The sequence below is a fragment of the Spea bombifrons genome, chromosome 1 (assembly GCF_027358695.1).
Source record: "Spea bombifrons isolate aSpeBom1 chromosome 1, aSpeBom1.2.pri, whole genome shotgun sequence".
NCBI classification, from domain to species: Eukaryota; Metazoa; Chordata; class Amphibia; order Anura; family Pelobatidae; genus Spea; species Spea bombifrons.
Window position 1 is genome coordinate 157,975,644 of NC_071087.1, and position 22,205 is coordinate 157,997,848.

The following is a 22,205-nucleotide window of genomic DNA, read 5'->3' on the forward strand; positions in this document are numbered from 1 at the left end:
AATGAATTTTTTAAAAATGACTGTTGAATTAAAATATTAGGAACCCCCCCGGAAGTCACGGATGAATAAACTCAAGCGAAAAACAAGAGGTACCTACATATAAGCCTCAGAATCAGATGTCGGATTGGAAAATAAGAGAACCATTATTATTATTATTTATTGTTTTATATAGCGCCAGCAAATTCCGTAGTGCGGTACAATGGGTAATATCCAAAGTGTTCCACACTTGGGTTTATTGCATCATTTGTATAATCTGGGGCACAATATGAATCATTTATTTTGTTCACAATAATATAACGTTGCCTAAAGGAAGAAGTGTCCCCCGTGCTAAAAACAAAAGAGCTTTTATTTCCCCAGAAACTAGGGATTTGCTTCAAAGAAGCCATTCCCGTTGACTGCTGAACGTAGACTTGTCTCGCCGTCTTCTTTCAGAGCTTACTTTGCCTGGGCCTCGTTATATTCGTGCGGAGAAAGTCCTGTGTCTCGCTCCAGCATGTATCTTGCGCCCTGCAATGCGCCAGGAGCTCTCCTCCCCACATCAACGGAAGGGGGAAGAAGGGAGATTGGGACACCATACAAAACGGTGCTCCCGGTGGCTCCAGCAGATGCCCCGCTCCAGGGAACGAACGCACGTATACATTACTCTTGCCGAATTTATTTGCCCTGGCTAATGCTTCCTTGGCAAATTTCAAGCTGTCATAATTATGGTCTTTTTCTCCTACCAGGAAAAGGATGGGACCTTTAGCTTTCTCCAGAGGCAGTATCGAGTCTTGGTATTCTGGTGACCTCGTATCGGCCATCATGTGACTTATGTCCATGGCTCCGATGTCCGTCACCAGAACTTTTTCTACCTCATATGGAATTCCTTCGACGCACAGATCTTTATAGGTCAGAACGGTCCCGTTTATAGCGTTGGTTCCGTTGATGCAGATGGTGGCCTTCACTTGGGGCAGATAGGAAGCCATAGCCAGTGCGATTTCTGCTCCTTTACACACAGCTACAACCCCAACTCCGTCACTCAACACCTGGAACAAAATACAAACAACAAACTAGGCCTCAATGTGCAATGTCAGTCTGCGGTTGCTAAGGCCAGTAAGGTATTGTCGTGTATAAAAATGGGCATCAGGTCGCGGGATAAAGATATAATTTTGCCTCTGTATAAATCAATGGTAAGGCCGCACCTTGAATATGCTGTGCAATTTTGGGCACCTATTCTAAAGAAGGATATCATAGCACTAGAAAGGGTGCAGAGGCGGGCTACAAAATTAATAAAAGGAATGGAGCACTATAGTTATGAAGAAAGGTTAACTAATTTAAATCTGTTTAGTTTAGAAAAACGTCGCCTCAGAGGGGATATGATAACGTTATATAAATATATTCGGGGCCAATACAAACCATTGTGTGGAAATCTGTTCATAAACAGGACTATGCACAGGACACGTGGTCATGCATTTAGACTGGAAGAAAGGAGATTTAGTCTAAAGCAGAGGAGAGGGTTTTTTACAGTAAGGACAATAAGGATGTGGAATTCTCTGCCTGCAGAGGTAGTTTTATCGGAGTCTGTACAGACGTTTAAACTGCAACTGGATGGATACCTGGAAAAACATAATATTCAGGGATATAATCTTTAATTATGGGGAAACAGCTTATTGATCCAAGGAGAAATCCGACTGCCATTTTGGGGTCAAGAAGGATTTTTTTTTTCCCTGGTTAGTGCAAAATTGGAAAGAGTGAAACTGGGGTTTTTTTGCCTTCTTTTGGATCAACAGCAACAAATTAACAGATATAGGAAAGGCTGAACTTGATGGACGCATGTCTTTTTTCAGCCTATATAACTATGTAACTATGTAACAAAGGACTGGAATCATTGAACTCCCTGATGTGATTCTCACCGACGATTCTTATAAATTGTCCGTAATATTTACGTTCCCTCACTGTATAAACCTCTACCACTTCTGCTGGGAGGCTATTCCACTTCCAGAAAATCAGCGTGATCTTGTCCTTGCTTTCCGACACGGTAACACTTTAATGCTCCAGTTCTTATATGTTTTAGGTCTATCTGAAACAACCGATGTTCTGTACAACCGAGACATACGATCTACAAAGAATACATGGCTGTATTTAAAAATCACGCATGATGTATAGTAATTGGTTAAAATATATCATCTCTTAACCAATAAACCAATCAGATCCCTCCGGCATGTATAGCGGTAAATGCTCTCTGCTTATTTTTTTACTTCATCATTTTGTATCAGAATTAAAGACGTCTTACTTTTGGGTTCCTCAGAAGGATTTGAGCAGCTTCTTCGAAGTATGTTAAATCTATTGATCCCAGGAATTTTGGCAGGTCGTCATAAGCAAAGTAAGCCAAAGCGAGGGACGCAAATCCACGACTGGCAAGGAGACCGCTTCGAAACTCAACCAATCCTCCGACACCCCCAAACATGTCAATGACTCCTGGGAAGGGACCCTCACCTAAAGAATACGATGAATACATTAACGACTCAATAATAAATATTGATTCCCATACCCAGCTTGTAGTTTCCTACCGGCACAGCACCGCTGTCCTGGCACTGGCTCATGAGATTCCTTTGCGTGGACATCTGAGAGCCAAGCGCATGGAGTACCAGCTTACCCGGCCATTTTTCTGGCCCAGAATATCTTGCAATGGCAAGATCTTTTGTTGCAGCTGTCAATGGAGGCAAAAGAGGCAACCCCTTTATTATTATAGGAGAACCCTTCCAGCGGGTAGCTATAGACATTATGGGACCCTTGGCTAAACCACTATGTATCATCCTCAGACCAACGGAGCCTTGAGACAGATGCTCTGAACCTTCACTTAGTCTCAGAGACTGGGGACGCTACTTCCCTTAACTGCTCTTCACATACCGAGGAGTACCTCAAGAGTCCATGGGCTCCCCTCTCGTTAAGCTATTGTTCTGCTGTGTTTGTATTTTTATTTATCATTATTATTATTATAGCATTCTTCACGCATGCAAGCCATTTGGTCTCACAACAGATATAATGGAGGACAGTTTCTTACCTGGGGGAAGGAAGAGAGCCCCCCTGACCCTTCCTTCTCTGATCTGAATTCTTTGCACCCCAGGAGTCACATACCACCGCTCGAGAACTGTTTTGACAGCAGGAGGGTCTTCAGAATCTGAGAAAAAGACCATGTTGGGATAGAGCTCTAGGTGGACGTGAAATGGACTTCCTATGACATCTCGTTTCATCAGCCTTAGGAAGGGGGTGACTGGTTTCAGAGCCCAGAAAAGCCCCATGGGACAAACACCTTGAAAATCTCCACCGATGGCAGGAGTACGATCTAGATCCACTTTCCCCTCCGTATCGGTTTTGTAAAAAGCCTGGGAACGGAATATCTTTCCTTTCTCATCCTTCAGCCAGGCTTTTAGAGTAATGAGCTGTTGTGGTGGCAAACCCCATGCACGGATCCGCACCGGTTCATCTGCCAGCGCTATCTCCGGTGTGGCTGTGAGACCGATCATGTCTGAACTTCAAGGATGGTGCTGCAGATCCAGGAGGAGAATGTTTCCAACAGGCTGACCGAAGTAAAGAATGGGGCTATTAAGAAACAAAAGTAATCATTGTCTCGTAAACCAGGATTTTTACAAGATGATCAGAAAATAATTAATAATAAAATAAGCAGAAAATAATAATAAAACATCCTTTAGATCATAGACATAGGTCTGTCTGAGGAATACAGGCATCACTCAAAGTGAATACACTATATTCTTTAACTGGCGGTAAATACCCAAGAGACGCACGTCACAAGGAGTGAAGAAATAAAGAGTTGAACTTATTAATGAATCTCGTTAAGTTAACAGTGAGGTTCAACTGAAGGTTTGAATGCATGGCTGCAAAGAACGATTTCCTTAGCGTATTATTTTATAGTTAAGAGATTAACCTGCTCTCTGACCTCATTTGTGGATCTGTTTAATATAATCCTTGCCACCTTACATAACTCTCCAACCTTGCCAACTGCCAAGAGCCACTAACATTTCTGTTGGCTTAAGACTCCAGTTTACCATATCCTGCCCCATCTTCTACAGGTTGGTCTACTATTAACTCGTTATGTCGGACTTTGCGCTGCCCACTACCTTCTTGTACAAGGGGACTAGTTAGATCCTAACAAGTGGCTCTCAGGTCACATCGGGGTAGCCTATATCACAGGGTTAAGAAGGTTGATCATCTAAGCAATAGCTTCGCAAGATATGGCCACATATTTATGCCTCAGGTACGTGCAGGGCCAGTGAGGCGAGTGATCCATTTGCCTTGGGCACTTTGAGGGGGCATACAAAGCAGGTCTTTGGAACAGAGGAGTCTCTGCACAACCCTCTCCACAAACGTTAGGGAGATAGTGATAGAGAGAGTAAGTTATGGTGTACCACCATCAGTGTCTGGCTGTCACGAACCAGGTCCAAACAGATGACTGAAAGGACCCAGCGCGCCCAAAGATTGTGTGCAGGAGTCACAGTGCAGTAGTGGAGTTGGACAGGGCCTGGTTGCAGGGCGACCACACTCACCCAGGTGTTGAGCACCTAGGGTTGTGCAGCCACATACCAGCGCCCTGACATAGCAGCAGATGTAGTCCAAAATGAAACAAAGTGATATCCTGCAGGCACCCTGGAGCAGGCATGAAACATATCACTAGAATCACGTGCGGGATGCTGCAGGCAGGGAGTATGGAAGCTAAGCAAAGGATATAGCAGAAACATAACAAGCAAGGGACAGAGCAAAGAACAGGGAGACCAGGCACGAAACATAACCAGACAAGACATACATGATACAGGGCACAACAAAGGACAGGGAACAAGGCAAGGAACACAGGGGAAGGAGTGAGGAGCCGGAATCATCAGACACTTCTCCTTTAAGCAAGGATAGGCCATATTAACTAGGACATGGGGAGAGGAGAGAGGAACCAGAATCCTCAGATGATACAAGGAAGAAGGGTAAAGGTACATAAGAGACAGACAAACATGAATACAGAAACTAGCCTAGAACTATGTGATAACAATTGGAGATTCCGTCACATCATATGGCCATTGTATGCTTAGCCCACCACTACACCAAAGTACTCCAATGACGGTGGGTCCTAACGCTAATCCCTGCTGACAGTGGTACGAAACAAACCAAACATGAACTACAAACACACAGCACTGAGACATACCCGTAGACTGCAGACTGAGACAAACAGAACATACAGGTTGGGCACAACTTATAAAGGAAACAGAGCTGAAGCAAAGAACTGAAGCAGAAGCAAGGAATGGAAGATCAGAACGGAGCAAAAAGAAAACCAGGAATGGATCGAAGCTAAACAGAGAAACTGAAACAAGAGTAAGCTATGCAACTCCGCAGCCTGGGTAGGATCATGACACTGAAAATGAGTCTTTTATTAAATGAAAAGACTACTTTAAAAAAAGACTTTTATCAAAAGGGTGATGATAAAACATGATTTCTCATTACCGCCCCTTTAAATAATCTCTTCAATTAAAAATACATGCAAAGATTGGGCCTGTTTGTGATTATAATACAAAAAATCCAGCGATACGCGACGGCAGCACAACTGTGTTACACTCCTCTGAGTTAAAGCCCACGGCGGACAGCAGTGTTCTCTCGCAGCGGCCTTAGTAAAACCTGACATTCACGTGGCGTGCAGCCAAGGCACGGTGCCAAGACGTTATACTTACATAACTCCCGGGAAATACACCGAGCGGAGGAAAAGAGAAAGGGTGGAGAGATACGAGGGCACGGGAGGGAAGGCCGACTGGGAGAGGTGGAGCGGAGAAGGAAATGCTGCCTTGATACGCTGTTTACAATAAATGCAAACTACAGCTATAAGGATTTACGATTGTAAAAACGACACTCCAGCCCTCACATTATTATTATTATTATCTTTTATTTATATAGCGCCAACAATCTACGCAGCGCTTCATACAATACATATATTCAAGAGTTCTGACAAGACCAGAAGTGACAGACAAACCGATACATTAGGTGGAGAGACTCGACTCACAAGCTTGCAATCTTCACACCCACGTCTCTCATAAATGATGATTTTTGGAAATGCATTCAGCAGGGTCCGGGTATACGTTTCCCTGCCACCCAGCTCAAAATGCGTTTGGCCAAATATATATCTCCTGTTTGCCGGGGTCCGCGTGCCCCACACTCTCCGCGCTGTCGTAAAGGATCAAACCATGCAGAAGTCGTTTATATAATGAGTTTCCTCCAACTTTTAAAGGGACCCTACAGCTATCATATGCACTGAAAATACACGGTGTCCCCCTTACAAATGTATGAGGGGGTTCTGAATGCATTGATTGTTTAGGGGGCTCCCAGGGAGTGTCCCTTTAAGATAAAAATACTTCAAAGCTTACTTTTCATATAAGAAGGCTTTGTGTTTGTTACCACTTTGACTTTCACCTCCAGAATATACACATATACTACACATTGACGCAACACAACCCATCTACAGCCAGATACACTGTACAATAATACAACGAGGTAATAAACAGACACATTGTAACACTGACACATATGCTACACGGTAAGACAAGATCTAATGTACTAAAAAAATATAGAAACTGTTTATAGCAAACTGCTATAACCCTAGAAAAAAGTATACGGGAAGAAAACATATAGTAGTTTAGCCTCAAATACTATATAACACTATATATTATATAATCTATGTAGTATATATGTTATATATTTCATATATTGAGATATTTTTAAAATATATCCCGAAACTGTCAATATGTTTTTACAAAAGCTCTCAAAATTCATGATAGATTATAAGTATATCTCAAGTGTATATATGTAAATATATATATAAGGTTTGAGACCCCTAAATGATCTAATATAAAAAGAGCACGCAGCATGAATATGCTACATACATAAAGAATAACTATGGTAAAAATGAGGATTTTTCTAGGTAAAAATAAAGTATAAACCTCATTAGTGGTAAACTAGTAAACAGAAAATATACTCACTGCTGGTAGATACCTTTTGGAGCTCAGCGAGCGGGAGAGCTTTTATTATCTGTTATCTACAGAGCAAAGGTTAATAATTGTAATTGCAAAATCATAGGGCAAGGGCAGCCAAGTCGGGTCAAGAGACACTGGTGTTTTTCAGAGCAGGGGCAATAACCATAGCTAGGACTTCTCAGGGTTTGCCCCTAAGCTTCAGGGGTTTTGACCTAATCCCACGGTAAAAGTGACGATTCTCTGTGTCACACGGTTAGTTCTTCATATTCTGTCCTGTTGTGATCATATTTAAGCAGGGCCGGACTGGTAATGAAAAGTAACCCTGGAAATATTTGGACATCAGCCCCATATATCTCATTGTGTGGTTGACCTCATGTGCCCACACGTTACCCCAGGGGCATAACTAGAAACCACAGGCCCCTTAACAGTCTGTCTGTGCCACCTTTGCCCCTAAACAGTTTGCCTGTGCTATCTTTGCCCCCTCAACAACCTGCCTGTGCCACCTCTGCCCCTAAACAGTTTGCCTGTGCTATCTATCCCCCCTCAACAACCTGCCTGTGCCACCTCTGCCCCTAAACAGTTTGCCTGTGCCAGCTTTGCCCCTTTAAACATACGCCGTTTGGTGGCTGCTGATCAGGGCCACTTAGGGTATCCCCAGCCTAGCCCTGTATATGACAATGTTTACAGCGCTTTATGTAACCGAGTCAGTTTTTATTTACTTTAAAGGAGAATAGCGTATTTTATTTCACTTTTAGCTGTTTATATACATGTTTGTTTTATGACCGCGCATCACGCGTAGGATTCATTCACTCAAAAATACACCCAGAGATAGTAGTATTTCGTTGGATTGTGTGCGGCCGCAGCGTTTCATTCTTGCGTTGGTATCTATAGAATGATTAACTCAGCTTAACACTAACTCTGTCAAGCATTCATACATTTTATAACAGCAACAATAATAACCATTTTATGACCTCATAAGTCATAAGGCACGCTTAAATAAAATCTCATAAGTTACGGCATCATGCCAACAGAACGCATGCCGGCATTACCGTAACATTACACTAGCAGGTGGACCGGCATGAGCTAACATTACGATCCTAATGGATCCTGCCCCTAGGGAGCCATCACCAACAATCTTAATGAGGGGCACTGCCGCCTGTCGCCATGCCATTAACGACCTGTCCCAAAAATCCTTTCCAGGACCAACACCGCAGCCTCCACAACTTCACTTCTTCGGCTACTTAAAGTTATGGTTCTTGGCAAAGGTTAGGCTACCATATAAGCAAATGAAATAGGCGCTTTGAGCTTCTATTAGTCTCCATATAGCATTATTATCATTTCTTTTGTTCGTTTTTTTTTTTCTTTCTTTTTTTGTTTGAAAAACTTCTTTTAGTACATTTCAGTATGTCTTAACTTCGCAAAGCCAACTATGTTTATGAGTCACCTTACGTATTGACGTATACATTGCACAGGACCATTTTAGCCTTTCTTAAGAAGGAATCAGGCCTTTCAGTGGCAAAAAAACAGGCATATTTAAATCAATGGGTACACTCAGGTTATTAGGCCCACCCCCGAGGAATGCTTGAAGAGCCAGTGCTGGAACTGACTGGCAGTACGTATACCACAGACACGTCATTTTTTTTTATTTCAAGTAAAGCAGGTCTCCTTAACTTATTCCTATCAGCAATATTTAAAGAATGCTGGTTATTCACTCACCCAGCTGCTGCTTGCCAGTCTCTACCGTCAACCATTAAAAAATCCATAGCAAAAAGATCAAAAATGTAATAATTTTATTTCATCATAATTAGAATGAAAGAAAAAAAAAAGGACGGTAAAAAGGCGCCCCGCTCTGCCAATTTTTGTGAAGCATAAAGAACATAAAAACCCCCTTATTTCATCATAATAAAAATATCATCCAGTTTCTATTTTTGTCATTGAAATATCATACAGAATATTGGAATTTTTAAATATTTTATTTCAAAAACCACAGTTCTTTTTACAATCAGGTATAAGGTCTCATAGTAAATCATCATGCTACATTATTACGTTGCCCGATACATTGAAAAAAGCAGCAAAAAGAAAAGTCTCCCTTTATTATACCGCGGGACATGTGACTGTTCCGGAAAAAAAAATAAAAAAATAATAAAAAAAAAAAATCGAAACGCTTAATACAATTCTATTTATCATCAAATCTTGAAAAGTGATTTTTTTCATTTATTTTGTTGTTGTTATCTTTGCATGTCATTTAGTTCAGAGAAGTTGGTATCCATCCCGGGAGTCCCGGCAAAAGATGACGCACATGCTTATCATTCCACATAACTGTAAGAAAAAAGCAAACGGTTGGCAGGAGGCAACATTCAAAGATTACTCACAAGAATTACAGATATTAGCAAAACTAAATCCCATTCGGCCCCATCCAGTCGGCTCGTTTCTCCTGCTGTAAAGACTCAAACCTTAATCAGTCGTTGGTCTCGTCTTAGATTCAGGAGCCGTATGTCTATCCCATGCATGTTTAATACCCTCAATGTATTACCCTCTACCACTTCTGCTGGAAGGCTGTTCCACGCATCTACCACCTTCTGTGTAAAGTAAAACTTGCTTACCGTACATTATTGATTAAAAACTACCTACAACTAACTTTTTTTATATCACATGTAAAACACAGTGTATATTTTCATTTATTTAAAAACAAAATGTAACAATCTTGGATTGGACGGTGTTTTTGGTGGACAAAGCAGACTAACTGCTTATTAACCCTTACAATGTTTGCATGAAATAAATCTTGGACCTCAGAGGTACATTAAGTGACTTAACAAAAATTTAGGGTACAGTTTACGAACTGCCGCCCATTTAGGTATCCCTTTTCTAGCAAATCCTAAAAAATGCTAATAAAATATCCAATAAATAAAGTCAGCTTTAATACCATAATTTATATTATTTTTCGTTAAAAAGGCTAGGCGTCATTCTCTTGGTGAGGTCATAGAAAGAGGGATGCGGACTACTTTTGGTAGTATTATATTTACCAAGATCTCCTAATTGCCTTACGATGAAGGCAGGGTTTAACGTTCCTTTAAATGGCAAGATTTAAAGATCTACTGAATCTAGAACATGCAACGGAACACAGTGTTCATAAAGCATAAGCGAATGAATAAATACGATTACAGGAGATGTACAGTAAACCTACCTCCACAATAACAAATCCAAGGATGACCAGCAGGGAATAGCTCAGGACTTTGTGAATCAACGTTTCAAGCTTCATTTCGCAACCCTGTTACGGGACAAAAGCAAATAAAACACGCTTAATATTAATGTTACCTATGGCTGCAAGCAACGCCAAGGGATTCATACGAAATCCCAACAGGTTCTAGAATGAATCAGGTACTGAGAGAACCCTGACTTGCTGAAACTACCCCAGGGGGTGTAAATTGCACCCGTTACACGGGAGTCTCCGGGAGGCAAGTGCAGTCACCTGCAAGCAAATTTTGAATGTAGGGACTGTAAGAATCGCTATGGAAATAAATAATAATATTAAAATGAATTTGGGTTTTAAAGGGATCGTATGCAACGCCTAGTGGTGATTTTACCTGTAAAGAGCGCCACCTAGTGTCAGTACACAGATTTAACAAAGTAATAAATTACTCGGCTCTGATGAAGAACAACTCTGGGTCGAAACATCGGGCAGAGTTTGCATATATATTTCGGCTTGATCAATTAACTATTTTTATATTGTCTCTGTACATAGCTATGTATATATTTTGTATGCAAATCTGCCGGCAGCAATGCTAATTTGGTAAAAGAAAATTCTATGAAAAGGCTTTAGGACATTGTACAAATATTGTTAACTTTACCAATAAAGTCAATGTTTCTACAGATAATATCTCTGCCGGCTTTCTGCGGCGTGACTTGGCAGGAAAGCGGTTTTCTCACCTCCGTGTTTAGTTGGTCTGGGAGAGACAGGCTTCCGTCACAGTTTGTGGAGTTCTTTTTACAGCAGCTCAGCGGCGCGGAGTCGTTGGCGCTCAGTGTATGCCATTTACCAGTCCTCCAGGATGTGTAATTTTTGACTCCACAACACACAAGCTGTAAAAAAAAAAAAAAAAAAAAAAAAAAAAAGTAATAAAAATAAATTATATATATATATATATATATATAAAACGCAATATACTTGGCACTGGTTGTTAATTGGGAAATTAGGGGGAAAAATATATATATTTTTTACATTTAACATATTTTCATTCAGTCTTTGTTCACGTCTTAGATTCAGGAGCCGCATGCCGATCCCATGCGTGTTTAAATCCCCTCTAATTCATTCTATTACCTGTTCTTGAATAAAATCGACAGCTGAGCTCTGAACGTTTTTCCCATCGTATTCCTGGAAAAGGTTGTTCATGTTTTTCTCCAGTTCGGGATTTATCTGAGATAAAACAGACAGTTATTGTGAGATTAATGCCAACTTCCCTAAAATAAGAAAAATGATGCATTTATATATCTTGTGATCTGCGCACATTCTGTAGCACAGAGAACAGATGGAAAACTCTGCAATTTATCAATATTTCTAGTCAATTCTCCGGGTGTAAGCCGGGTAAAGCGCCGCTTCTCCAGCTCACCACGAACAAACTCAGGGTTGCGGGAGAGGCGTTGCCGCACAAGCTATGCCCCGCCCACTTCCCTTCCAAAAATGGGCTTGTTTCTGTGGGACCGCCCACCGACATCAGTGGGACGGAGTTCCTGAAAAGGAAGGGCTCCGGGTAGCCGTACCCTGGATGTTCCCAGGTATGCCTAGGCCTGACGTTGGGCAAAACCCCAGCTGCCCTCTTCCACTTACCGCCATACCGACAATCTACCACGCTAACCGCCAGGATATGACATCATACCTCAGTCTGAAGCATGTGCGTCGGGGAGTGAGGACACATAGTGTAGACGGACCAGTTACAAGGGAGATTTGAGCCCCCCCTCAACTGACCAAAGAAGAAGCAGCACGCCTGGGAGTCTGAGAGCCCGTATGTGGCCCCTAGGTCTAGTCCCCTAGGCAAGAATACACCACTGGCTATAGGCCTAAAATGGGATACTATACCACCCCAATGGTTAATCACGGCAGTGACTTGACTACGTCTGATAGATGTTGGTGGAGTTGTGGATATTTGGAAAACGGTCAAAATCAGACAATTTAACTATTGTACGAATTACAGCCATCCAATCCAAACCATCCAATCACTTTCTAGCTAACGTTTTTTTTTTTAATCTCCTCCCCTACTGTAATATGTTTTTTTTTTACTTTACTTTGTTTGTATCCTTCAGGTTTATGGTAAGATATTTATTAACAAATTAAATATTTAAAAAAATTAAAATAGAATAAGGTAATTTATACCCCGTTAATACGACTTCCAAAGGGTATTTATACTGGGTCATTATTCCATGTTATACCAGCATTGATACGATTTTTTAAATTCATTTTCTAGTCTTAAAAGTAAATTTTTTTATACAAATAAATAAATAAATGACAAAACTGAAGAGCGGTTGAAACAGATTTTGTCTTTTCTGTAACAATTATCGGGAATAACACAAAATGAGTACCTTACCTTGTCTTTGTACACAAGTCCTAGGACGAGGGCAGTCACTCCCGCGGCAAATATGGCCGTGATCAGGAACATGAACTAAACATTTGGGTAGAGAACAAAGAAAATGAGCCTTTGGCAGACCGTGCTTAGTATACGGGTGCTCCATATTGTTTAAGGCATTTAAAGGCTGCAAGGGAAGCAAGATAAAGAAACGTACAATTTCATTTTCAATCCATCTAGCCCATTTTTTTAGAATTCCCTCACTGTATTAACCTCTACCACCTTGGCTGGAGAGCTGTTCCACTTATCAACCACCCTCTTAAAGTAAAACATCCTTACATTCTGACCCTAGTGTTAGATTCGGGCCTCTTGTTGTAACATTGTCCTCCTTTTGCAATAACCTTCCGTCCTGCACTCTTTTTATGTATTTAAATGTTTCTCTCCCATCCCCTTTCTCTTCTCTCCTCCTAAATCTGTCTGCCGCTCCCTCTCCACCGAAATAAAACCTTCTCTGCCAGGTGATGACCGGCACATAGTGCATGTTTATATATTTTTAATTATTTAGTGCATCTTGTACTTAGCGCTCTACGATTTATTTAGAAAAAAAAAAACATTGTGATCGGTGTACAATAGATATGAATACATAAGGAACGAAGAAGAGCTTACACTCTAATGTATGCAAATATATCTACTACACATGCTTGTTGAGTGCGTAATGACAATGCCTTGAGGGGAGCGGCTTCATGAGGGGTAGGGCTTATGATGCAATTGGGCAGTTTTATGCCATGTGTGGGTGGGGCCATCTACATACATGGGCATATATATAGCCCAAATACCTTAATTTTAATAGGGGTGGAGAATTTGGCAGAAGTGGGCGTGGCTGGACGCCGCTCCTGCGACCCGGAGAAGTGGCACTTTACCCGGAGCCTCCGGGCGAAGGCCAGAGGGTTCTCGGGTATGGCTATGGCTGGTGGCCAAATTCACCCCATTACGGTTACCCAAGGGGCAAGAGGTATATGATGAGTGAGGCTAAAGGCCTCGGCAGTCCACATTCGCACCCCCAACATCTCCGGTGTTGGAAGCGCCACACCATTGTTGTGCGCATGGTTAGAAGTGAAGCTCAAATGCCCTGGGGGATTGTCATGATGAAGATGTGACTGTGGTCCATGCTGCCATGTTTGTAAATCGGTACTGCCCCGGGCAAACAGGACAGTTGGGAGGTACGCATCTCTACATTAACGCAACATACTCACACATCCCAAGCAGAAGGCGGATTCACTCATTGTAGCGCAGCAGCCGAGAAAGCCGATGAAGAACATGGCGACGGCTACGCACAGGATGATCACGGCCGGCAGCATGATGTACGTGTTCCCCAGGAAGTTCTCATATTGCTTGTAGGTGGTGATCACTTTTACCCCGACATAGGTCAGCCCCGACGCTGCAGCCTGAACACACACAAAAAAAAGATCCGTATACCACGGTTTCCGGAAAGCCAATAAATCGGTCAAGTCATGGCAGTCAACATTTTCTGTAACAACAAAATCACCATTAGGGGAACAGCTGAATGCATCAGGAGGCCTGATAAAAAGACCTGTACACAGGCCTGGACTGGCCACCTGGCGGGTAAATGGCGGGTGGGCCGCTGCCAGACATTGCTCCGTACGCACCCGATATGCTGCTGTGTGTGGCTATGGCGCAGTATGTCTGGCCGCATGCTACGTGAGCATGAAAGCGCGTGGTCATTAGGCAGCCGCCAGCCTTAAAGTGCCGGGGCCACCTCATTATACCGAGTAGGGCCCTGCCTATACACGTACTTAAAATATTCATAGATGCAAAAGATAAAAGGGACTGATCAAGTTTCACATGGATTCTTCAACCTGTAGGAAAAATGATTTAGGAGAAGCTGCAGTACAACACCCGCAGTCCCTTTTTCATGCCACTGATTAGCCGTTAAAAGCAGCCATTCAGTGGTATGAAAGTGAAAATCAATAGAAGCGCTTTTTGCCCATGCTAAAAAAAATACCGGTACATTTATTTTTTTTTAAACAATTTTTTTTTAAAGCCCCTCCCCTTCTTAGTAAATTTTGAGGGCTACAACTCACGTCATCCGTAAATTACAATCTTCCCATTTTTGTTTTAAACATATTTGTAGACGTACATTATTTGGTTCTATTAAAGGAGTCGGCTGAGAATTGCAAAGTTGCCACGTGAGAGCTTCCCAAAAACCGTGACTGTCCCACAAAAACCAGGACTGTTGGGGGATATGTCTACTGCTGTACACATTATAGTTATATTTAGGGCACGAGGACCCTGTGATACACTCGTACCTATCCTCAGACACGTCAGGGGAGGAAGAAGAGGACAGGGGGATTCGGGTCCCAGCTTGCTTGGCAGCTACTTCTACATACATGTAATGCAAGGAATTTTGTTTATTGCTAAATGACTGAATGATTAACGGCTAAACGATGAGCTAGAAGTCTTATCTCAGCAAAACAGGAGTGCAAAGGAAACACCTCTTGGCAGGCAGTTTAATAAACAAGGGTTCCTTTAATGCGTTTGGAGGTTTGGGTTTTTAAATAAATTTCAGACACGAGCCAAATGAAACGGGATCACAAAAGCTTACACTCTATAGAGCAGTAAGTAGGCACATACCTACGGTGTACGGGAGGAGTGTGTACAGCCCAAGGGACAGAGCTTTCTACTATGACTGTATTCATCCTATGAGTGTGTGTGTATACATACTATATATATATATATATATATATATACACACACACACACACACACATATACACCGTATATACTCACACACACATACACGCTAATGTTCCAAAGTTTTAGGTCACTCAGCTGTTTTTATGGAAAACAATGAAATTTCTGGCTGTAACATAATTACAAAAGGGTTTCTAACGATCGATACCAGGATACCAGGAGCCTTTTAAACTTAAACTTGGATCGGCGAACACAACGTGCCACAGGAACACAGGAGTGATGGGAGTGATAAAGGGCCATTGGAACACAGGAGTGATGGGAGTGATAAAGGGCCATTGGAACACAGGAGTGATGGGAGTGATAAAGGACCATTGGAACACAGGAGTGATGGGAGTGATAAAGGGCCATTGGAACACAGGAGTGATGGGAGTGATAAAGGGCCATTGGAACACAGGAGTGATGGGAGTGATAAAGGGCCATTGGAACACAGGAGTGATGGGAGTGATAAAGGGCCATTGGAACACAGGAGTGATGGGAGTGATAAAGGGCCATTGGAACACAGGAGTGATGGGAGTGATAAAGGGCCATTGGAACACAGGAGTGATGGGAGTGATAAAGGACCATTGAAACACAGGAGTGATAAAGGGCCATTGAAACACAGGAGTGATGGGAGTGATAAAGGGCCATTGGAGCACAGGAGTGATGGGAGTGATAAAGGGCCATTGGAACACAGGAGTGATGGGAGTGATAAAGGGCCATTGGAACACAGGAGTGATGGGAGTGATAAAGGGCCATTGGAACACAGGAGTGATGGGAGTGATAAAGGACCATTGAAACACAGGAGTGATAAAGGGCCATTGAAACACAGGAGTGATGGGAGTGATAAAGGGCCACTGGAACACAGGAGTGATGGGAGTGATAAAGGGCCATTGGAACACAGGAGTGATGGGAGTTATAAAGGGCCATTGGAGCACAGGAGTGATGGGAGTGATAAAGGGCCATTGGAACACAGGAGTGATGGGAGTGATAAAGGGCCATTGGAACACAGGAGTGATGGGAGGGCCTCTATACACCTATGAAGAGATTCCAACGTTTCCAACTGACAATAATTATTTACAACATCTCATAGTTACATAGTTCATAAGGTTGAAGAAAGACCTAAGTCCATCAAGTTCAACCCTTCTACCTAACCTTCCTACTCTTGATCCAAAAGAAGGCAAAAACCCCTAATTAAGCTGCTTTGAATTCTGCCATCAGGGGGAAAACATTCCTTCATGACTCCAAAAGGCAATCGGATTTCTCCTTGGATCAAGAAGCTCTTAAATATTAATATTAATTCTATTTATATCCCTGTATATCGTGCCTTTCTAAGAAAATATTGAGGCCCCTTTTGAAGGCATCTAGTGTATGGGATAACACCTCCTCCCTTGGAAGTGAATTCCGTACCTTTACTGTCCTCACTGTAAAGAATCCCTTCCTTTGTCGTCTATGAAACCTATGGCGACCTCTTGTTCTTTGTATATTTCTGTTAATGAACCGGTCACTGAAGAGCTCTTCATATTGGACCTGCATATATTTATATAATGTTATCATATCCCCTCTGAGACGCCGTTTTTTTCCAGTGTATATAATTTTAACTTTCTTAGTCTCTCTTTATAACGAGTATCTCCCAATCCCCTTATTAATTTTGTAGCCCTCCTTTGCACTTTTTCTAGTTCCATAATGTCCTTTTTGAGGACCGGTGCCCAGAATTGTACCGCATATTCAAGGTGAGGTCTTACCAATGACCTGTACAGAGGCAAGATGATATCCTCCTCCTGTGAATCAATACCTCGTTTTATGCATCCCAAAACCCTATTGGCCCTCGCAGCTGCTTGCTGGCATTGTGCACCGTGGTCAAGTCTGTTGTCTACCATTATTCCTAAGTCCTTCTCATCAGTAGTCCTTTTCCCCAAGGATATTCCATTTATAGTATAGGTTGCATTTTTATTATTTTTACCATAATGCATAACTTTGCATTTGTCTATGTTGAACCTCATCTGCCACTTGCACGCCCAGTCTCGAACCTTGTCTAAACATCAACCCCATCTGCGTTGGATTTCTGGCAAATATCATGTTATTTTAATGGACAAAATGTAACGTTTTAGAAGAAAATAAAGAAAATAAAGGTTTTAATGTTCTGAAAAGCTCTCCAGCATACCTAGTTAGGCACAGATAAGAAGGGGTTAATTTCCATAAGTATACTATAATAAAAATATTGATCGTACATTATAACTGTACCTCCATTTCCACAAGTATACCAACCTTTGTTCCACCCAGTTTTCCGATCTCAGCATCATTCTGGCTGAGAGTGATGGAGGTCAATTTTTGTATATAATTTAAAATTTGGTCATTTTTAAAAATAACTACCCGTTCCGTGAGGTGTGCCATCTCCTATCTATAGGTCTCTGGCCCTCCTGCTTAGCTATTCTACAATCAGTTTATTATTACTACCTGATCCTCCACACTGTTGGGATCATCGTAGTCCTGGGTCTCCTATCTCAGGGCGAATACCCCCGGGTAGGTTTATCAGGGTGAATACCCGTGTGTTGTGCGCTCCTGGGCTTAGGTGTTGTGACAGGGGGTGGCAGATGTTAGAGTAAGGGGGCATATGTGATGTCACACTTTCACATGTGATGTCACACCCTGTATGTAAACCCCCTCCTTGAAAATTCCCAGGTATTCCGTCAATACTTTGGGGAAGTTCAGGATTTCCTTAAAAAGACAAAAAGAGTCCTCAGCAGGAAACGAATCCTTCCTATACCGGGACTGCTGGTACTTTCAGCCGTCGTAAGGATTCCGGTAGATAACAGAACAAGAGGAACTACATATAGTTCTGCACGATCACAACATTCCCCAGTACCTCGCAGTTTCTATTGAATAAAGTTTCTATTGTTCAATAAAACCTACAATGACATCAGGAACGCGGAATGCTGACTTTTTCAGACTCTTTGGTTTGTGTTCGATGAACCAGATCATAGAGAAGACCTTCGGGACGGGTAAGGTAGCTATTCACTGCCCAAACTTCAGGATCAACAGCGGCTCTTTTGTCCCCAACCCCCCTCCTCCGTGTTCTTTTTTCCTCCCCTGATGCCCCCTCTTTTCTAGGAGGTCAGAATGTTTGCTGGGTATGAGGGGATCGCACGGTTCTACTGCCCTAAAAACCCCAATAATGTGTATAGAAACAGCAGGGGATGGGTTTAGAGATTAAATTGTGCAAATAAAATACATTTTTAAATGTATCATTTAAAACATCTTAAAACTCTGTCCCCAGACACATCCCTAACCACAAAAAGTGTCTCCCTTCGGCCATGTGATATGTTGAGCAGTATGCAACTATCTCAAAAAGTATTATTTGAAAGAATCAATTATTCTTTTGTGCGCCACGTAAACTGACCCATTCTATTGTGTGTATAACCCGGTATAATTGCTACTTCCATATGAATGGACACAAAGACCGGTGTGTATACCCATTAATTAACCCGATTATTAACCGAGATAAAAGGCGCGGGTTTGAAGGTTATTATTAGACAGGACACAAGGTACTAGTAATATTTTATCACCAGCCATACAGGGGACCGCTTAGTCTTTATAAATGTATCTACAGCGAGGTAATCACCCTGTTTAGGACCCAATACATACCAGGAACAGTAAAAAAAAAAATTTTTGTTTTATAATTATTATTACTATTATCCATTCTTTATTAAGCATCCTGTTAAACAGCTTGTGTATGTTTGGCAATAAGATATTTCAGGCGTCATTAGGGCCAGCTTCAAAGGGTTAACCATGCACAAGGGTGGGGCTAGTCATGACATGGGCAGGGCTACCCATGACATCGGCAGGGCTAGCCATGAATATGGGCAGGGCTAGCCATGAATATGGGCAGGGCTAGCCATGAATATGGGCAGGGCTAGCCCATATAGCATTAAATTTGGAGTGGAAGGCAAAGGGGGCAGACAGAGGGAGAACAGAATGACCCGGAGACTCTGGGAAGCAGCGCTCCGCCAAGAGACTCCAGGACAAACCCGGAGAGCTTCCAACTACGCCCAGAATCCTGTCCCAGATGATCACATACACGTTAATAGCTAATAAAGCACTATAAAGCATTAAAAGCCACCAAATCCCCCCCCCCCTCCGGACGGCCCGCCAGGGCACTGATAGCTTTTTGATTCTTAGGTTGTGGCTAAAAGCACTGTGAGTGAACGGCCTTAATACAGAGGCGCCAAGATGTTATTTATTTTATACACAGAAGAACACACAAGAAATAAGACGGCGTCTGGGATATGAAGAAACGCAAAAAAGGATTAAAGTGAGATGTCTGCCAAACAGAAACGGCACATTTAAGATTTTTCAAGGAGTAGGAAATTAATTGATCAACAAACCCATTCCAAATGAAGAAAATAACGCATTTAGATGAAATGATCGCTGCAGGAGATTTTTTATATATTTTTTTAGTAAAATTCGTTTTTTTTTCCAGGGCCAAGCTCTCTTGAGTTTAATAAAAATATCTAAAAATACATTTTATATATGGAAAAATTATTTATTTATTTATTTTTTAAATCTTTTTGGATACAGACCAACAAAGCAAGCAAAAGTAGATTCTTTTTCTGACTTTTACGTGAGCTTCGTCAAACAGGTTTGGTTTTTTTGCCCTTCTGCTGTTTTTTTAAGATACTGGATTCCTTCTATGTGTATATTTCCATTTTAGTTAGAAATCCCCCACTTAATAATCACCATAAAAACTTTTCTAAACTTGTATGAATAACTTCTCATTTCCCCGTGGCTGCCGTGGATTAAAATCCTGCCCCCTGCCGAGGAGGAAAAACACTCCTGGGGTATCCTGGTATTTATTATCAAATGATTTTATATTGTTTGATTTATAGAGCGTCATCAATGCGCATAATCAGATGTGGTCTGCTAAACGTGGTCTCGCTACCTGGGAAGTTCCTATGGTAAAGCTTCCTCTTCTGGATGGGGCGGGGTGAACCGTATGCAGGGGTGGGGCTAACAGCACATGTAGGCGGGGAATTATGTGGAAGGCGGACTGAGAGTAGGTGTGGCCAGACATTGTTCCTCTGGACGGAGAGAGTGAAGAAACTGACTCGGAGACTCTGGGAAGCAGCACTCTATCCAGAGACTCCGGGTCAAACCTCAGGCATGGCGGTGTCCCGATCCCGTATAGACGACAGCATGTCTCAGAGCGACCAGGAGACCTTTAGACTCTGACACCGATACCCTGCGTCATACCACCAGCCTAACCAAAGGGGGTAAATGAGGACATCCTGATGTGAAACAACCGGCACTCCAACTCATACCTCCCAAATCCTCCTGTTCCTCTTTCCTACCTAGCTGTCCCTCTTTTCTATGAGATGATTGTAAGCTCACAGGCACAGGGGCTTCTCCTTCCTTCTTGATAATTGTGTATGTTGTATTGTAGGATAAATGTCGCACCTAACCCGCTTCTAAAAACCAAAAGCATATTAACCCGGTTTGAGCATCTGAAACATAAACTACTGTCAGTTACAACTCCCATTATGCTCTGCCATACTGCAGAATGCTTCTCCTGGGAGTCCTAGCACACATAAACTACTACCGTTCCTGAAGCTTCCTGTATACAGTATGTAAAACAGAATATACAAATCACCACTATGTAAATACCAGCAGTTGACATAACTACAAGAAATGTATATTGACAAATAACACAATTTTCACGAGCCTCACTCTCAGCACCAACACACTCCGTAGCGCAGTATAAAGGCGTCCGTCTGCGATGATTCATTGCTTATGATTGTCATTTATGAACGGATTCCATGACTCAGACGATCGATGGGTTATGATATAAATGGACTTTTATTGCTTAAAACAAACCTCGCTTTTCTCTACAGGATCCAATAATATCTACAGTCCAAGCACTGATCCCGCTCAACAGGGTGGGGTATCTGTATACATCAAATGGACCATATATTTGCCCTTATAGAAAGACTATTTAACCCTTTATCAAGCATTTATCAAGCTTTTTGCTCTATAAAGTGTTTGCCTGCACGGCTTCCATCAGAAGCAACAACCCACGATTACATACATATGTGTTACATGACAATTAAAGGGACAGCGCATGCACAGATGAGACCCATTCGGCCCCCGTCTAGTCCGCCCGTTTCTCCTGCTGTAAAGACTCAGACCTTAATCAGTCGTTGGTCTCGTCTTAGATTCAGAAGCCATATGCCTATCCAATGCATGTTTAATACCCTCACTGTATTACCCTCTACCACTTCTGCTGGGAGGCTGTTCCATTAATACCAGCTCACCGGTTAGTCCTATAATGTTGCTTTAAAAACCTTTACCCTTGACTGTTACAATATGAATACAAATGTAACGAAGCTAAAAGTAACAAGATAAATACTTACCAGGAAAAATAAACTGAGCAGGATGAGAAAGGTTTTGGAGGTAAATACTCCTATCCCCATGGCGTCTTTGTTCCTGCCGTGGGTTTCTAGCGTCACTTGGGTGGGAGCTTGTGATGTGTGACGGTGTCTGTACACAGACTAAGCTTTCACGCGTGATCACAGCCTCCCTGGATAGTCACATGCTTTCTACCGATTCATTTCCTCTGGGTGGACGCACATTCATGGCCACTAGGGGGCACAGCGCTCGTGTGTTTATAACATTATCATTTATTGTTTTTTATATTATTATTATTATTATTATCTTTTATTTATATAGCGCCAACAATTTACGCAGCGCTTCATACAGTACATATATTTAAGGGGTACCACAAGACTAGAATAGACAAACAGATACATTAGGTGGAGAGAGCCCCAGTAGCGCTATCATATTTAGTAGCGCTGTACAATGGGCAAACAGACATAACACGTAGTATATAACATAACAATTTGAC

General features: G+C 42.1%; 2 protein-coding genes across 2 annotated transcripts; both read right to left on the reverse strand.

Moving 5' to 3' along the window:
- Positions 1-328: 328 nt before the first annotated feature.
- Positions 329-5,735, reverse strand: LOC128466138 (acyl-coenzyme A amino acid N-acyltransferase 1-like). The gene is made up of 4 exons (XM_053448223.1): positions 5,709-5,735; positions 3,044-3,582; positions 2,273-2,475; positions 329-1,025 (listed from the first exon to the last, which is right to left on the reverse strand). Exons 2-4 carry the CDS (start codon positions 3,504-3,506, stop codon positions 429-431), a joined length of 1,263 nt encoding a protein of 420 aa, XP_053304198.1. The 5' UTR covers positions 3,507-3,582; positions 5,709-5,735; the 3' UTR covers positions 329-428.
- A 3,220-nt stretch (positions 5,736-8,955) lies between these two features.
- LOC128466196 (tetraspanin-36-like) lies at positions 8,956-21,872 on the reverse strand. Its single transcript, XM_053448228.1, has 7 exons — positions 21,715-21,872; positions 13,813-14,004; positions 12,581-12,655; positions 11,320-11,415; positions 10,929-11,081; positions 10,186-10,269; positions 8,956-9,320 (listed from the first exon to the last, which is right to left on the reverse strand). Exons 1-7 carry the CDS (start codon positions 21,772-21,774, stop codon positions 9,252-9,254), a joined length of 729 nt encoding a protein of 242 aa, XP_053304203.1. The 5' UTR covers positions 21,775-21,872; the 3' UTR covers positions 8,956-9,251.
- Positions 21,873-22,205: the final 333 nt, after the last annotated feature.

Excerpts from the sequence above, each read along its gene's own strand:
- LOC128466196 (XM_053448228.1), bottom strand. The coding sequence starts at position 21,774 with ATGGGGATAGGAGTATTTACCTCCAAAACCTTTCTCATCCTGCTCAGT. Across the intron at positions 14,005-21,714 it reads TGCTCAGTTTATTTTTCCTG|GCTGCAGCGTCGGGGCTGAC; the intron begins GTAAGTATTTAT and ends GTGTGTGTTCAG. Across the intron at positions 10,270-10,928 it reads CAGACCAACTAAACACGGAG|GGTTGCGAAATGAAGCTTGA; the intron begins GTGAGAAAACCG and ends GTCCCGTAACAG.
- LOC128466138 (XM_053448223.1), bottom strand. The coding sequence starts at position 3,506 with ATGATCGGTCTCACAGCCACACCGGAGATAGCGCTGGCAGATGAACCG. Across the intron at positions 2,476-3,043 it reads GGCTCTCTTCCTTCCCCCAG|GTGAGGGTCCCTTCCCAGGA; the intron begins GTAAGAAACTGT and ends CGTATTCTTTAG. Across the intron at positions 1,026-2,272 it reads TCCTTCTGAGGAACCCAAAA|GTGTTGAGTGACGGAGTTGG; the intron begins GTAAGACGTCTT and ends ATTTTGTTCCAG.